Genomic DNA, 14,799 nt, shown 5'->3' with positions numbered 1-14,799 from the left:
TTATTATTATTATTATTATTATTATTATTATTATTATTATTATTGAGTGAGAGAGCAGTGCATGTCATCAAAGTGACACTGGGGTAGAATATGCGAAGCCCAGTATAACCATCTTAACTATCAATCTGATAAGGGTACACCAGGCACATACATCACAACCATATGTGCGTGACATGGTGGTCTCATATCAAGATAAACAGTGCATGACCTTGCAGGTGTGGCCTAGTTAGAATTATCTTCAGGTCGAGTAGCCCATCCTGCTCAAAAGGTCACTGAATAAGGTTTGCTTAAGGATGTTGAGCAAAACATCCATGTTTCCAAAGGTGAATTATTCATACCCCAAAGAATTTCTCTCAAGACATGGCTATGATGCTCCCCCGCTACTTCTGCTCATGATCAGAGATGCACATATCGTCAGCCACTAAGGCACATGCTCAACTGGTTAAGGTCAAACAACTGACAAGCAAATCTGTGGTATTAAGCAGAATATATGCTGTAGCCCATCTTTTATACCAAGACAAAACAATGTACATGATAACACTTCCAATCAATTAAGATCAGAAGCAATGAGAGCCACTGTCTGGTACTGCATTCGGGCATTATTATTATTATTATTATTATTATTATTATTATTATTATTATTATTATTATTATTATTATTATTATTATTATCATTATTATTATTATTATTATTATTATTATTATTATTATTATTATTATTATCATTATTATTATTATTATTATTATTATTATTATTATTATTATTATTATTATTATTATTATTAGTGAGTGAGAGAGTAGGGCATGCCATCAAAATGACACACCCATCATGACTACTCGTCTGATAAGTGTAGACCAGGTACATACATCACAACTATATGTGCGCGACATGGTGAACTTGTTTCAAGATAAACAGTGCATAACCTTCCTGGTGGGAACCAGTTTGAATTTTTTCAGGGTTTTAAGACCATCCCGCTCCAAAGGTCCCTGAATAATGTTTTTGAGTATGATGAACGAAACACTCATGTTTCTAGAGGTGAATTATTCAAACCCCCAAGAATTCCTCTCAACACATGGCTATGATGCTCCTCTGCTATTTCTCATGATCAGAGATGCACATATCATCAACCAATAAGGGACATGCTCAACTGGTTAAGGTAAAAAAACTGACAAGCGAATCTGGGGTATTGAGCAGAATATTTGCTGTAGCCCAATTTTTATACCAAGGCAAAACATGTACATCATAACTTTTATATACCTTTTATATCCTGCTGCTGGATAAAAAAATTGATTAAGCATGGGAAACAAAGTCTTTACATGACACATTACGATTACAATTACGCGAGACTCAATGTCCCCTACCAATCAACTGCTCACAATGAACTATTGACGACTCGGCAGTTGTCTAATTAATATAAATGTGTCAGTTCACTTTTAGTCACAGAAGAGTGTTCGAAATCCTTCCACAACATTTCCCATTTTAGAATTAGTCTCACCTAACTTGTCTCCTTTGAAAATTAATCTCCGTACACAGTTTTAATATCTATTACCCTTAAAATTCATTCTAGCGTTTCAGTTTTTTTAAAACTTGTTCTGTTGCTTGAGCGTGTAGTTTCATATTGTTTGGGAGTTGATACCTCAAACGTATCGTACAATAATTCCATTGGGATTTCATTTTAAGTTACTGTTGTTTCCGTGAATCTTTTTTAAAGTTGGTTTATATGTCGTTTATTTTCGACAAATTCTCCTTTTACCAGGTATAACATTCTTCCTATTTCTTCAATAATTACACCCTCCTCCCAGCCTACTTTACCATATCTAGAGGTTTTAAAAAACAATTTGTCACCTAACTTGAAGAAGTTTGAAGTATTTTGTGGTTCGTCTTTTTACTATATTCACTCGGTATCAACTTATCAAAAAACGGATCTGATCTTTCTAGCAAACCTTAATTCTGTAAGGGACATTCTCAAGGACGAATTTGGATCAGATGTTATTTTGTTCACTCTTAGAAAATGTTCAAAGTCTTCCATTACTTCATTGTTAACCAGTTTTCAAGTCCTATTAAAAGTGTCACCAAAACTCTCCGCTTGTCGATTTGACCTAGGTTGATACGGCGGAATGTTCACATGTTCAATAACGAACATTTTACAAAATTCTTTGAACTCGTTTGAGTTATAGTCCGAAGTCATTGAGAGACTGGTTCTATCTTACACTGTACGAACCCCAGTCGTACAGTGTCATTGTCCTGAAGAGGTCGCATATATATGACGTCCACTCAGTATCACAGTATAATTACTACGTCAGCATAGACACGACTCTCAACTCTGTCTACACGTACTCTCTACCTTCCGACCATCATTTGTCGACCGGATATTGGTTTCTTTATAATGGCTGGCTTCTATCACTATACCGCGGAGGGGTAGTCTTTATTCTTTCACATTTTTCTCTTCATTTTCTTCATCAAAGCCGTTCTATATATTTTCTCAATAACTCTTTTATACATTGCAGACATCTGCAATACAATATCACGGATATTGAAGACGGAGCATTCAAAGACTCATCAATTTAGAGAAATTGTTCGTTGCATCACTTCCTTTAAAAGTGCTATATATTTTCTCAGCAACTCACTTTTATGTTACAGACATCTGGGCACCAATAATATCACGAATATTGAAGCCGGAGTATTCAAATACCTCACCAATTTAGAGGAATTGTAAGTTGCATCACTTCCTTTGAAATCTCATTGACGTAAAGTTTCAAAAAATTTACCATATTCTCTTCCTTTTAATCTCTTTTCCTCTGTATCTCTCCATTTAATAACAAAACAGTTTATCAAGAAGTGCAATTATATTTGAAAATAAGTTACTGTCAATGACTCCAGATCAACGTCGGTTGTCAAGCATTGTTTTTCTTTCTAAATGTATATATAGCCTGCATTCTTTACATTAATTTTTGTTTTACCTCCTGTTTACTTCTTCTACACCTTCTTTCTTGTTTTCTGTTTTCCTCGTTCTTTTTTCTCTCTCATCCTCTTTATCATCTTCTCCTTTCCTTTTTCTTCTCCTTCTTGCTTTTCTCCTTCTCATCTTTTGTTTTTTTATCCTCTTTATCGTTCTCCTTCCTTTTCATTTTCTTTTTCTCTTTCTTGCTCTTCTACTCCTTCTCCTCTGTTGTTCTTTGTTTCCTCTTTATCTTTTACATGAATATTTTCCACCCATTTTTTCTTCTTTTCCCCATTATTCGAGCTTTTCTATATATTATCGTTAAGGCGGTGCTCCAGCATGGCTGCAGTCAAGTAACTAAAACAAAAAGAAAATGAATAACAGAATAAATAATTAAACTTTTGTAACTTTCTTTCACTCTAAACACTATCACAAATTAATAGCAATGGTGACATTGTCTTCAGCCTTGTCATCATCATCATCATCATCATCATCTGTGTGATCTCGTCGTCGTCATCATCATTATCGACATCTCAATAATCATTACTAACATCATCATCATCATCATCATCATCATCATCACCATTTATCAACGTCATCCTCATCATCAACATCGTCATCAACATCGTCATTATCTTGATGGTCATCGTCATATTCATCACCAGCATCATCATCAGCAACAACAGCAGAATAGTGAACCACATAATCGTTATCGCAATGCTCATTACCATGATCATCGTTTCGTGCCACATCATCAGCTATTTCACTTGTCGTCCTTAATAACTATTTAGTAATATTTAATATTTATTACAATTTCTTACCAACTATTTCTTATGCTACAGATCACTGTATAACAATAGTATTTCATATATTGATGACGGAACATTCAAGGACCTCCCAAGTTTGAGGATACTGTAAGTTGGATCAGTTTATTGATAACTTAATATTGGCGATATATTCCTAAATAGTTAATGTCTGCTAATCTTTATATTTTCAAATTATCTACGTCTCTCTAACTCCCTGGCGCTCTCTTTCTCTGTATGTGAATGGGTATGAAGAAGAGTTTGTACGTTAGCGTGTGTATCATGCGTGGTGTTGTTAGCGTATGTGTGAAAATGGATATCTATGATTTTATGTATGCACATATAATTTTGGTGTCGATGTATCCCTATCAGCATAAAATCATTATAATCATCATCATCATTGTCGTCGTTGTTGCCATTGCCATTACCATCATCGTCATCATCATCATTATAATTAACCTCATTATCATTATTATCGTCTTTATCAACCGAAGGATTGTTATTTTTCTTCCTTTCGAATATCTTTTCCCTCATATTTAAATGTTATTGAATGTTTCATTACAAAACTGCTCTGTACACTTTCTAAACACTTTTTTTTTGTTACAGGGATTTGGGTTACAATAATATCAAGAACATTCGAGCGGGAAATTTCCGGAATATGTCCTCTTTAGTATCATTGTAAGTTGGATGAATGTTATTGGCATACTTCCATTGACCAATGTGAGTGTGTGTGGAAATTAGGATGTGCTGACATGTGTTTTAATGTGTGGGTAACAATAAGAGCATTATTGTGTATATGTGTGTATGACAATACACATTTTTGTTGTAGAAAAACATGGACACATATATGATTGTGCCTCTGTACAAGGATGAGTGCACGCGTGCGTACCAACCTGTGTTTGCAAATTAGTTTACAAATGTTTTATGTGTCTTTGCTGTACATCAACTTGAATGGACCGATATGACTTATATCTCCTTCGTTTCTTTCCACTTTTTCTCATTCTTGTTCTTATTGTTCTACGTTTTTGAATTTATCCACCACAAAAGTTCGGTGTTCTTATCATCGATGTAATGATCAAAAGCTTTGCTATTTTCACCATGACCATCACCTCTCAACGCCCTCTCAACAACTCCTAACGAGTCTCAACCAATACACTACATTTTATAAGAGTTCGGCTTGGCCATTCGTCTAATCCCACATAGTTGTCAATGACTATCATCACACTATTTCCCCTTTGAAATTCATTTGCCTTGGATGTTATAATAATTACTTTTATCTATTCTTTTTCATTCCATCACATCTCGCATTTTGCGATTTTCCTCCTAGGGAAGTTAAATATTCCATCCATTTAGGCACTACTTCCAATAATGGGCGATGATATGTCTGCAAACGGAACCGTCTTACTTGTATACGCTTATGGAATGTTTTTATCGCAAAAATGATAGCTAGTGCCTCGTTTTCTATTTGAATGTAACTGGTAGTAATTTGCAAGCCCTGAACATACATGTAACGTTGTAATGGTTGTCGGGAGAGGCATATTTGTTCTAGCATTCGCCCTAGAGGCGTCTCGTTTGCATCCATTTCTAACAATAATCTGCACTAGATAATTTATTATTGGCATAAAATTCACACTTTTCCTCTCTGAGCTAAAACCCATAATTTTTTATTCTTTTAAAGACCTTTTTAACATGCACAGCATGCTGATGCCGAGATTCACTTTTTATGAGTATGTCGTCAAGGCAAGCTGCAACGAAATCCGAACATGCGAGTATGACGTTCGTAACTTGTTGCAAAACATCAGGTGCTATCTTTATACAAAAACGAGTCGATTAAATTTATACAACATTCTATGGGTGTTTGTAGTCAATAATTTTGAAAATTCTTCATAGGCTTTTATATGCAAATATACTTCAGATAAGTCCAACTTTGAAAAAGATTTTCCTCCATTCAACTACGTGAAAATTAAACAATCGTTTAATCCTGTTAAAAAATCAGCGCATACTCGAATTTTATTATTGTATTTCTTGATAAAACTGTTGGTGACGCTCATTTTGTGTAATAATTTATTTCAATACCGCAAAGATATTGAAGTCTAACAAATTATTCGTAGACTTGTTTTGGTTTAAATATCAGTACAACTTTCAATACCGCAAAGCTTTTGGAGTCTATCAAACTTTTCGCTGACTTGTTTCAACGCTGGGAAAGGCACCATTCGATTTGGTTCAAAGATCTAGGTCACCAGAAAAAACTGCAGGAAATAGTTTTGTTAATTCTTTTTTTTAAATTCTCAGACACCTTATTTGTACTTACAGAAGAACCATTCGTATTTTTACAAAAGTAGTTATTGGGAGGTCTCATGATTTAAATAGTTCCATCCAGTCTGTTCCAAATAAATCTGTATTTTTCAGCACAAAAACTTTGGCTTTGAAAGTGTTCCACAATATGTATCATCACTTATCATTTCGCGCAGTTTTCGAAGTTTCCTTTAAGCTAGATTTCCCTAAATTATTTTCCATGAATCTGTATTAATTATCGTTATACCAATGCCTATACCCAATTGTATCTTAATAGTCACGTTATTCATTTTTATGGAAACAAATTTTCTTTTCTCAGCCTCAATTGGAATACATTCTTTCTAGAATTCTTTTTGCTTGACCCTCTTTTATTTCGCTATACAGCGTGAGCTTTTATGTCCGATTTCTCCACATTCAAATAATTTATGATTTTTCAAGAGAAAATGACTTCTAAAATTTCTAAAAGGACAATTACTTCTAGGTATCCGCACCCACAGCATGGATGTGACGTTGACGTTCATTTTTCGTTCTTCTTATCCGCCTCAGTTTGACACGCATGTATCTGAAAACAATATTTTTCTTCAAATTTACTCGCGCATGTCTTAAATTTACATTCCTCTTGAATTCTTCGACAACCCCCTGCAGAGTTAATTTTTGGTCATGTTCTAATTTTGTTAATATACAGAAACGTATATCATCATCTTTTCTTGCATGTAACCCTTAAACAAAAATTAGACATTTGAACAAATCTGGGATTAATTCATTTCAATTGAAGTTTTCACATTCTCTGTTAACGACCCCAGCTTAGGTGACGAAATCTTCATCATCATTCTTGAACTAAATGTAAATACTACCAAAAAGTATTGAAGAGGTAACATCTTCCATTCAAATTTGTCCATAACAATTAAATTCTTTCATCGACGAATATAATCATAGTATTTTTCGTGTTCGGCAGTGGATAACGTTCTTAAAATTAGTCGCATTTTGTCGTCATTCAAAGTTTTCCTTCCTCCTTGAAGATTACTACGTATCTCCTAAAATAAGGCGTAAAAGTAGTACCTTTTCGGTTATAAATTCTCCAATTAAATTTTCTATGCCATCTGTCGAGAACAAACACAGTGTTTCAGACTATTTCAGAATTACTTCCAGTGACTGTTGGTATTGTTGTTGTTACTGATGTAGTTGTTGTTGTAACTGTCGTTGTTGCTGGTGAAACTGCAACACGCAAGCCAATATGTATTCCACGTTAATGGATTATTTCTTTGATTTCGTAACCTGGAAAAATTCTAACGTCCGTTGCAAGCATCGAATATCTCGTAAAATCAACGTGTTCACATGACGTAATTCGCGAGAATCCAAAACAACCTCTCCTATCGACATCTCGTCTCAACCAATACGCTACTCTTTACACGGGCTCGGCAAGTCCATACTTCTGATCCCCTGGGTGTGAGAATGATTCTGGCCACGACAATTATCATGAACACCTGCAGCATAAGGACGCTATTCAACAATCACGCCTTAAGCATAATCCCCATAATATCATTATCGATTGCATCATCATCACCAGCATCATCATGAACGCCGTCTTTATCATCATCATCATCATCATCATCATCAACAGCATTAACATCAACGTCATCATCAGGAACATCGTAATCATCATCGTCATAACCATCATAATCATCGTTATTATCATCACCAGCATCATCGGCAGCATCAACCGAATAGCCAACCACATAATCGTTATCACAATGGTAATGATCATGATCATCATCATTTGATGCCACGTCATCACAAACATCATCATTAGTTACGCAGTTTTGTTCTTGCTACTTTACTTGTATTCATCCATCTAATTACTTTGGTATTATGTAATATTTATAACAAAGTACTTCTATAAATTTATTACGAACGCCTTCTTATGTTACAGATATCTGTCTGATAATAAGATCACAAATATTGACGGCGGAACATTCAAATACCTGATCAGTTTAAAGGAATTGTAAGTTGAATAAGATTATTGATGACTTAATATTAGCGATATATTTCTAAATATTTAATGTCTTCCAATCCTTATATTCTATAACACTTTGTCTCTCTCTATATCTATTCCTGTATATGTCAATGTGTTTGAAAATGCGGGTGTATGTGTGTGAAGAGTAGCATGTGCTGTTTGCCCCGTTGAATTTTGGTGTGTGCCGATATGTGAGGGTATTTTTTTACGTATGAGTATGTGAAATAGATGTCTAAGTTTTTGTGCATGTATGCGCACATGTGTTTGGTGTCTTGTGTATCATCATCAGCATAAAATCATGCACCCTACTCCTCATCATCCTCCTAATCACCATCTTTGTCAACCGAAACATCGTTATCGGATTTATTTTGTTCTCTAAGTTCAATTCCTTCATATCTAAATGTTATTTAATATTTTATCACAAACTTGTTCTTTATAATTTCTCAACGACTCAGTCTTTGTTACAGGCATCTGGTTAGTAATAATATCGAGACCATTGAAGCGGGATCCTTCCAAATAATTTCCACTTTAGAAGTATTGTAAGTTGGATGAATCTTATTGGCAAGCTTCCATCATCCTATGTGAGCGTATGTGAATGTTAATATATGACGATATTTGTACGTTTTAATGTGTGTGTAAATAATGAGAACATGAATGTGTATGAGTGTATGACAATATGCATTTAAGTTATGCGGAAGGAGGCACTCATATATGTCTGTGTACAACGATTAGTGCATGCGAGCGTACCAATATGTGCTTGCAAAGTTGTTTACAAAGTTGTTTGCAAATGTTTTCTGCTCCTATGTCTTTGTCTTCGTTTACTTCTCTTTCATTTTGCATTTCGTATTTTTTTTTCTTTTGTTATTCCTCTGTTTGTACTTCTATTTTGCACATGTGTGAGAAAATGCGCATAAGATTCCTCCATGTATCCGCATTTATGCTTCCCTGTGTGTATGAACAAGCGTACATGTGTAATTTATTTTGTTTGCAAATATCTTACCTTGTCGTAGTTCTCTATCAACAAATATAACATTCACTTCTAAATGTGGACGTAGGACAATATTTTATATATTTATCTTCTATACTCTACAACTAGCTTTCTTCATGCAGTTCTTCTTCTTCTTCTTCTTTTTCTTCTTCTTCTTCTTCTTCTTCTTCTTCTTCTTCTTCTTCTTCTTCTTCTTCTTCTTCTTCTTCTTCTTTTTCTTCTTCTTCTTCTTCTTCTTCTTCTTCTTCTTCTTCTTCTTGATCCCGTTCGTCATTATCATGATCGTCATAATCATCACCAGTAGCAGAAAAATCATCGTCATCCGCTTCTTTTTCATCTTCTGTTTGTTCTTGTGTGATTTTTATTCCTTCCTTGTTTTTCTTGCAACTGATTTGCTATGATATTTCATGTTTTATCCAAAAGTTCTTCTAAACAATTTCTCATCAACTCCCTTTTCGTTACAGAGACTTGAGTGAAAATAATATCAAGAACATTGAAGACGGAGCCTTTCAAAATATTCCCTCTTTAATTTCGTTGTGAGTTGGATCAGTTTTGTTGACAACATTCCATTGACCTATGTGTGCGTAAATATTAGCATGTGTTAAAATGTGTATATTTGAATGAGAGTGTGTGTGGAGATGAGTGTGCGACAGAAAGTGTATAAGATATGCATGCATGCGCATATGTTTCTTTGTGTGTGTGTGTGTGGATGAGTGAAAGGGTGTCTACATATGTAACTTTGCAAACCAAATTACATTGGTATGAACAAAATCACATATGTATCAACACATGTTTCTTACATGAGTATCAACAAATATAACTCACACATCTAAGTGTGTACGTAGCACAATATTATTTGTATTTGTATTATTTTATATTGTAAGTTGAATCTGTAGATAATCTTTCGTTGCCGATTCCTTCTAAATATTCAATGTCTTCTCTTTCTTCCATTGAACCTCTCTCTGTATCTTTGTCCATTTTATTTTCTCTACCATCGTGTGAAAGCGAACGCGTGTTGGTGTGATTGTGATGCTGTATGAATATGATTTTATGATTTGTGGATGCGTTTGTGTGTGCGAGCCTATCATGTGTGTACAGTACAATTTGCAAGTGATTTCCTGTTGACGAGCTGTGGACCATCTCCGATTACCAATAACGACTCTTGATTCCATATGTGTATTTATAACTACATTATTCATATTTCTAATTTTATATATACATTATCGCTTATTAATTCTCTTAACTTCCTTGTTTTTCCATCTCTTTGTTTTTCATATGAAGTCCGTTTCTTCTTCTTCTTCGTCTCCTCCTCATCTTCCTCCTTCTTCTTCTTCTTCTTCTTCTTTTTCTTCTTCTTCTTCTTCTTCTTCTTCTTCTCCTCCTCCTCTTCCTTCTTCTTCTTCTTCTTCTTCTTCTTCTTCTTCTCCTTCCTCGTGTTCTTTTTGTTACTTCTTCTCCCTGTCCTGCCCACCCTGTCCATCCTTTATTCCTCTTTTGTTTATTGTCGTTGATGGCATTTTTTAGACACAAGGTATACTTTTTCATGAAACAGACAGTCTACTGCTAAAAATCCATTCTACTAATGGTACAAGGCCTGAAATGTTGGGGAAGAGATAGCCGATTACTTCGACACTCAAAGGATGAAAGACGAAGCCGACCTTGGCAGAATTTGAAAGATAAGGCGGACGAAATGCCGATAAGCATTTCAGTCTTCTGCATAATAATGATATGAAGAACTTTTCCAATTTAACTACATTATAAACCGAAATCAGTCTTAATGATAATCTTTCTCTGATGTAGTGTTTCTAAACAGTTACCTTCTAATTTAACATTCACTGTCTCACGATGTCTTTGTCTCTCACTCTTTCCAACTCTCTCTTTACATGTTCGTCCAGTATATCATTTTCAATTACGTTTCTTTTATGAACTATATAACCATCACATTTATCGTATTTCTCATCTTTCTAGTTTTTCTATTTTTCTATTCATGCAATACATGATATTTTGCTCCATTATCATACCTATTACCATCGTTATAATAATCATTATATACATCCTCATCAGAATCGCAATTATCCTCATGAACATCATCATGATCCTGATCGTCATTATCATGATCGTCATAATCATCACCAGTAGCAGAGAAATCATCGTCATCCGCTTCTTTTTCATCTTCTGTTTGTTCTTGTTTGATTTTTTATTCCTTCCTTGTTTTTCTTGCAACTGATTTGCTATGATATTTCATGTTTTATCCAAAAGTTCTAAACAATTTCTCATCAACTCCCTTTTCGTTGCAGAGACTTGAGTGAAAATAATATCAAGAACATTGAAGACGGAGCCTTTCAAAATATTCCCTCTTTAATTTCTTTGTGAGTTGGATCAGTTTTGTTGACAACATTCCATTGACCTATATGTGTGTAAATATTAGCATGTGTTAAAATGTGTATATTTGAATGAGAGTGTGTGTGGAGATGAGTGTGCGACAGAAAGTGTATAAGATATGCATGCATGCGCATATGTTTCTTTGTGTGTGTGTGTGTGGATGAGTGAAAGCGTGTCTACATATGTAACTTTGCAAACCAAATTACATTGGTATGAGCAAAATCACATATGTATCAACACATGTTTCTTACATGAGTATCAACAAATATAACTCACACATCTAAGTGTGTACGTAGCACAATATTATTTGTATTTGTATTATTTTATATTGTGCATCACACTTTCTTCATATCGTACTTTCCCTTTGTCTTATAATTCCGACATTTTTCATATTCTCTTCTTCTTCTTTTTTTTCTTCTTCTTCTTCTTCTTCTTCTTCTTCTTCTTCTTCTTCTTCTTCTTCTTCTTCTTCTTTTTCTCCTTCTTCTTCTTCTTCTTCTCTTTCTTCTTCTTAATTCTTCTTCTTCTTCTTCTTCTTCTTCTTCTTCTTCTTCTTCTTCTTCTTCTTCTTCTTCTTCTTCTTCTCCTCTTTCGTCTTCTTAATTCTTCTTTTTCTTCTCCTTCTTCTTATCTTTCGTCTTCTTCTTCTTCTTCTTCTTCTTCTTCTTCTTCTCTTTCTTCTTCTTCTTCTTCTTCTTCTTCTTCTTCTTCTTCTTCTTCTTCTTCTTCTTCTTCTTCTTCTTCTTCTTCTTCTTCTTCTACTTCTTCTTATTCTTCTTCTTAATTCTTCTTCTTCTCTTTCTTAGTATAATTCTTTCATTTCATCTATTTCTTTTGTTATACTTATTTTAATTTTCACCCTACTCCTCCTACTTCTACTTTGAAATTATCCACCACAACAGTTTCGTTCATTTTGCATTTGTATGTCTACTTTTCCATATTTCTCTCGATTTTTTATCATCATCATCATCATCATCATCATCATCATCATCATCATCATCATCATCATCATCATCATCATCATCATCATCAGGATCATTACTATTATCACTCTTAATTTCTTCGTTTACTGGTCTTGTTCACCTATTGTTTTAAACATAATATATTATGACAAATCCCCAATACTATTTCTCACAGTCCCAATTTTATCTTACAGACGTTTGAATTATAATAATATCTCGGATATTGAAGGAGGAAGTTTCAAAAATCTCCCCAGTTTAAGACGATTGTAAGTTGCATCAGTCTCGTGTATGTTCTTTCACTGATAATATATTTCTAGATATTTAATATTGTATCATCCTTCTAATTTCTGTATCATTCGTCTTTGTCCCTCTCATTAAGTTATTTGCCATATGTGTGTGAAAGTGTGTGTGTGAATGTGCATGAGCGTGTAATACTGTGTATGAATGCTTTTTTTATCATTATATGCATATATGTGTTTGCGTCATAGAATATGCGAGTGTATGGACATGTGTGTCCAATTTCATTTGCAAGATCATTAGCTCTAGATCAATGCTGATTACGATACATGACTCTGATTTCGGAATGTACATTTATTCCTACATTATTCCTATTTATATTTTTATATATTTTCCCACTTATTAATTTTCTTCACAATGTTCTTCTACTTCATATTTATTTCCTTCGAATGTTTCCTCTCCATATTTTATAATTTTACTTCATTTTCATTTTTTCATGTTTTTTTCCCGTCGTACTATTCTGTCATTCAATCTTTCTTTCTGTTACATCTATTTTGCTTCATTTCCTACCTTCCCACCTAGATGCTACATATTCATTTCTACTTCTTGTTTGAATGTATCTATTGCAAATTTTACTTTTTTCTCTCGCTCAGTTTTCCTCTCTTTCTTCTCTTCTTCTGCTATTATATTTGGTTTTTCTTTTTATCGTCATTTAGTTTATTGTTTTATTCTCTCTCATTATATTCTTCTTCATCTGCTTTATCGTCGTCTTCATATTACACCACTTCCTTCACATCTCTGCCTTTGTCTTCGCTTACATTTATTTTCTTATTTTTCTTGTTTCCTTTCCCTCCTCCTTCTTTTATCTTTTATCGCCTTCTACATATTCATCAGCTACATAATTCTATTTTGTGTTTTTCGTTTTCTTTTTCTTATATCTTTCTGACTCCAGACCGTCTACATTAGTTTTACATATTTTACTAATTATTTTCGTTCACTAATTACCCTTATCATTTTGAAGTTTTTTTCTTACTATTCTGCCTCTTCCACTCCCGACTCTGCTTTTCTCTTCTCTTCGACGTCATCAGCAATATTTTCTTTTTGCCAACTATTTCTGCTATACTTTATTCACCATTGTCGTCTTTGTCGTTTACCTATCCTGCTCTCTTCAATTTCTTTCTTTTTTAAATTCTTCTATTCCTTGCTCATCATGTTAGTCATTAATTACCATGATGATGAGCATCATCATACATTATCATGAACCTCATTATCATCAATTTCATCACACTCATCATCATCTCCATTGCCTCCTTTTCTGCCTCTTCATCGTGATCCTCATAAATTTTTTCTCCCTTGTCTTTTACTTCTGTCCCTTCATCTAATTTCTTCTTCCTTACCTCTTGGTGGTGGCATTGGTTAATGTTGCTGCCACTAGATGTTTACTGTTTCATTAGGTGCCCTACTGCAGTTGCCACACACTAAACGTACTATATTCATAGAATCTGCACTTATTTCACTTATCAGCCATAATATTTAATGTTATAACAAATGTGTTCAATATTATTCATCACCTCACTTTTATGTTTCAGATATCTGAATAATAACAATATTACAAACATTAAAGATGAAACTTTCCAAGATGTTCCTAATTTAACAGAATTGTAAGTTGGATCTGTAGATGATTTTTCGCTGCCGATATATTCTAGATATTCAATTCTCATTCTTCCATTTTCTCTCTGTGTATCTTTCTCCATTTTAGTTTCTCTATGAGCATGTCAACACAAATGCGTGTTGGTGTGTTTATGACAATGTATGGATAATATTTTGTGCATTTTTGCGTATATGTATGCATATATGTTTGTGAATGCATGTGTGTGTGTGCGAGTTTGTCATGTGTGTGCAATACAACCTGCAAATGATTTACTATTGACTAGCTGTGGATTACCAAATATCATTTGATTCTATATGTGTATTTCTCACTACATTATTCATATTTCTAATTTTATACATTCTTTAACACATTATTTCTCTTAACTTCCTTAACTCGCTAGTGAAGTTCAGAATTTAAACGACTGTGCCTTCTCGGAAATACCTCCATTTGCAGTTTGATAGGACTGATATGAACAACTTGTAGATGATGATGATATATCACAGTCAATTGTATCCTATTTTGAAA

At 33.9% G+C, this 14,799-nt stretch overlaps 2 protein-coding genes across 10 annotated transcripts in view; both read left to right on the top strand.

Annotated features, from left to right (window-relative positions):
• LOC149130311 (adhesion G protein-coupled receptor G6-like) overlaps nucleotides 1-14,799 on the top strand; it is a 564,593-nt gene that overhangs the window by 75,962 nt on the left and 473,832 nt on the right. The gene's annotated exons all lie outside the window — the stretch shown is intronic.
• The window catches only part of LOC106880946 (uncharacterized), a 73,077-nt gene that overhangs the window by 39,596 nt on the left and 18,682 nt on the right, over nucleotides 1-14,799 (top strand). For 7 of the 9 annotated variants that reach the window (XR_016238966.1, XM_089345348.1, XM_089345347.1 and 4 more), the window contains 9 exons: nucleotides 2,642-2,713; nucleotides 3,785-3,856; nucleotides 4,352-4,423; nucleotides 7,971-8,042; nucleotides 8,522-8,593; nucleotides 9,507-9,578; nucleotides 11,340-11,411; nucleotides 12,581-12,652; nucleotides 14,213-14,284. Coding sequence is in view for 7 of the 9 variants with exons in the window: in XM_089345348.1 (XP_089201474.1) it covers nucleotides 2,642-2,713; nucleotides 3,785-3,856; nucleotides 4,352-4,423; nucleotides 7,971-8,042; nucleotides 8,522-8,593; nucleotides 9,507-9,578; nucleotides 11,340-11,411; nucleotides 12,581-12,652; nucleotides 14,213-14,284 (648 nt within the window). In the remaining 2 variants the exon portion in view is untranslated. The remainder of the gene's footprint in view (nucleotides 1-2,641; nucleotides 2,714-3,784; nucleotides 3,857-4,351; nucleotides 4,424-7,970; nucleotides 8,043-8,521; nucleotides 8,594-9,506; nucleotides 9,579-11,339; nucleotides 11,412-12,580; nucleotides 12,653-14,212; nucleotides 14,285-14,799) is intronic. The other 2 variants (XR_016238967.1, XM_089345344.1) reach the window with 1 other exon arrangement.

The sequence above is a fragment of the Octopus bimaculoides genome, chromosome 29 (genome assembly GCF_046866305.1).
Source record: "Octopus bimaculoides isolate indiv1 chromosome 29, ASM4686630v1, whole genome shotgun sequence".
Taxonomy (NCBI): domain Eukaryota; kingdom Metazoa; phylum Mollusca; class Cephalopoda; order Octopoda; family Octopodidae; genus Octopus; species Octopus bimaculoides.
The sequence above is the reverse complement of the archived record's forward strand: the minus strand, read 5'-3'. Positions and strand labels throughout refer to the sequence as shown.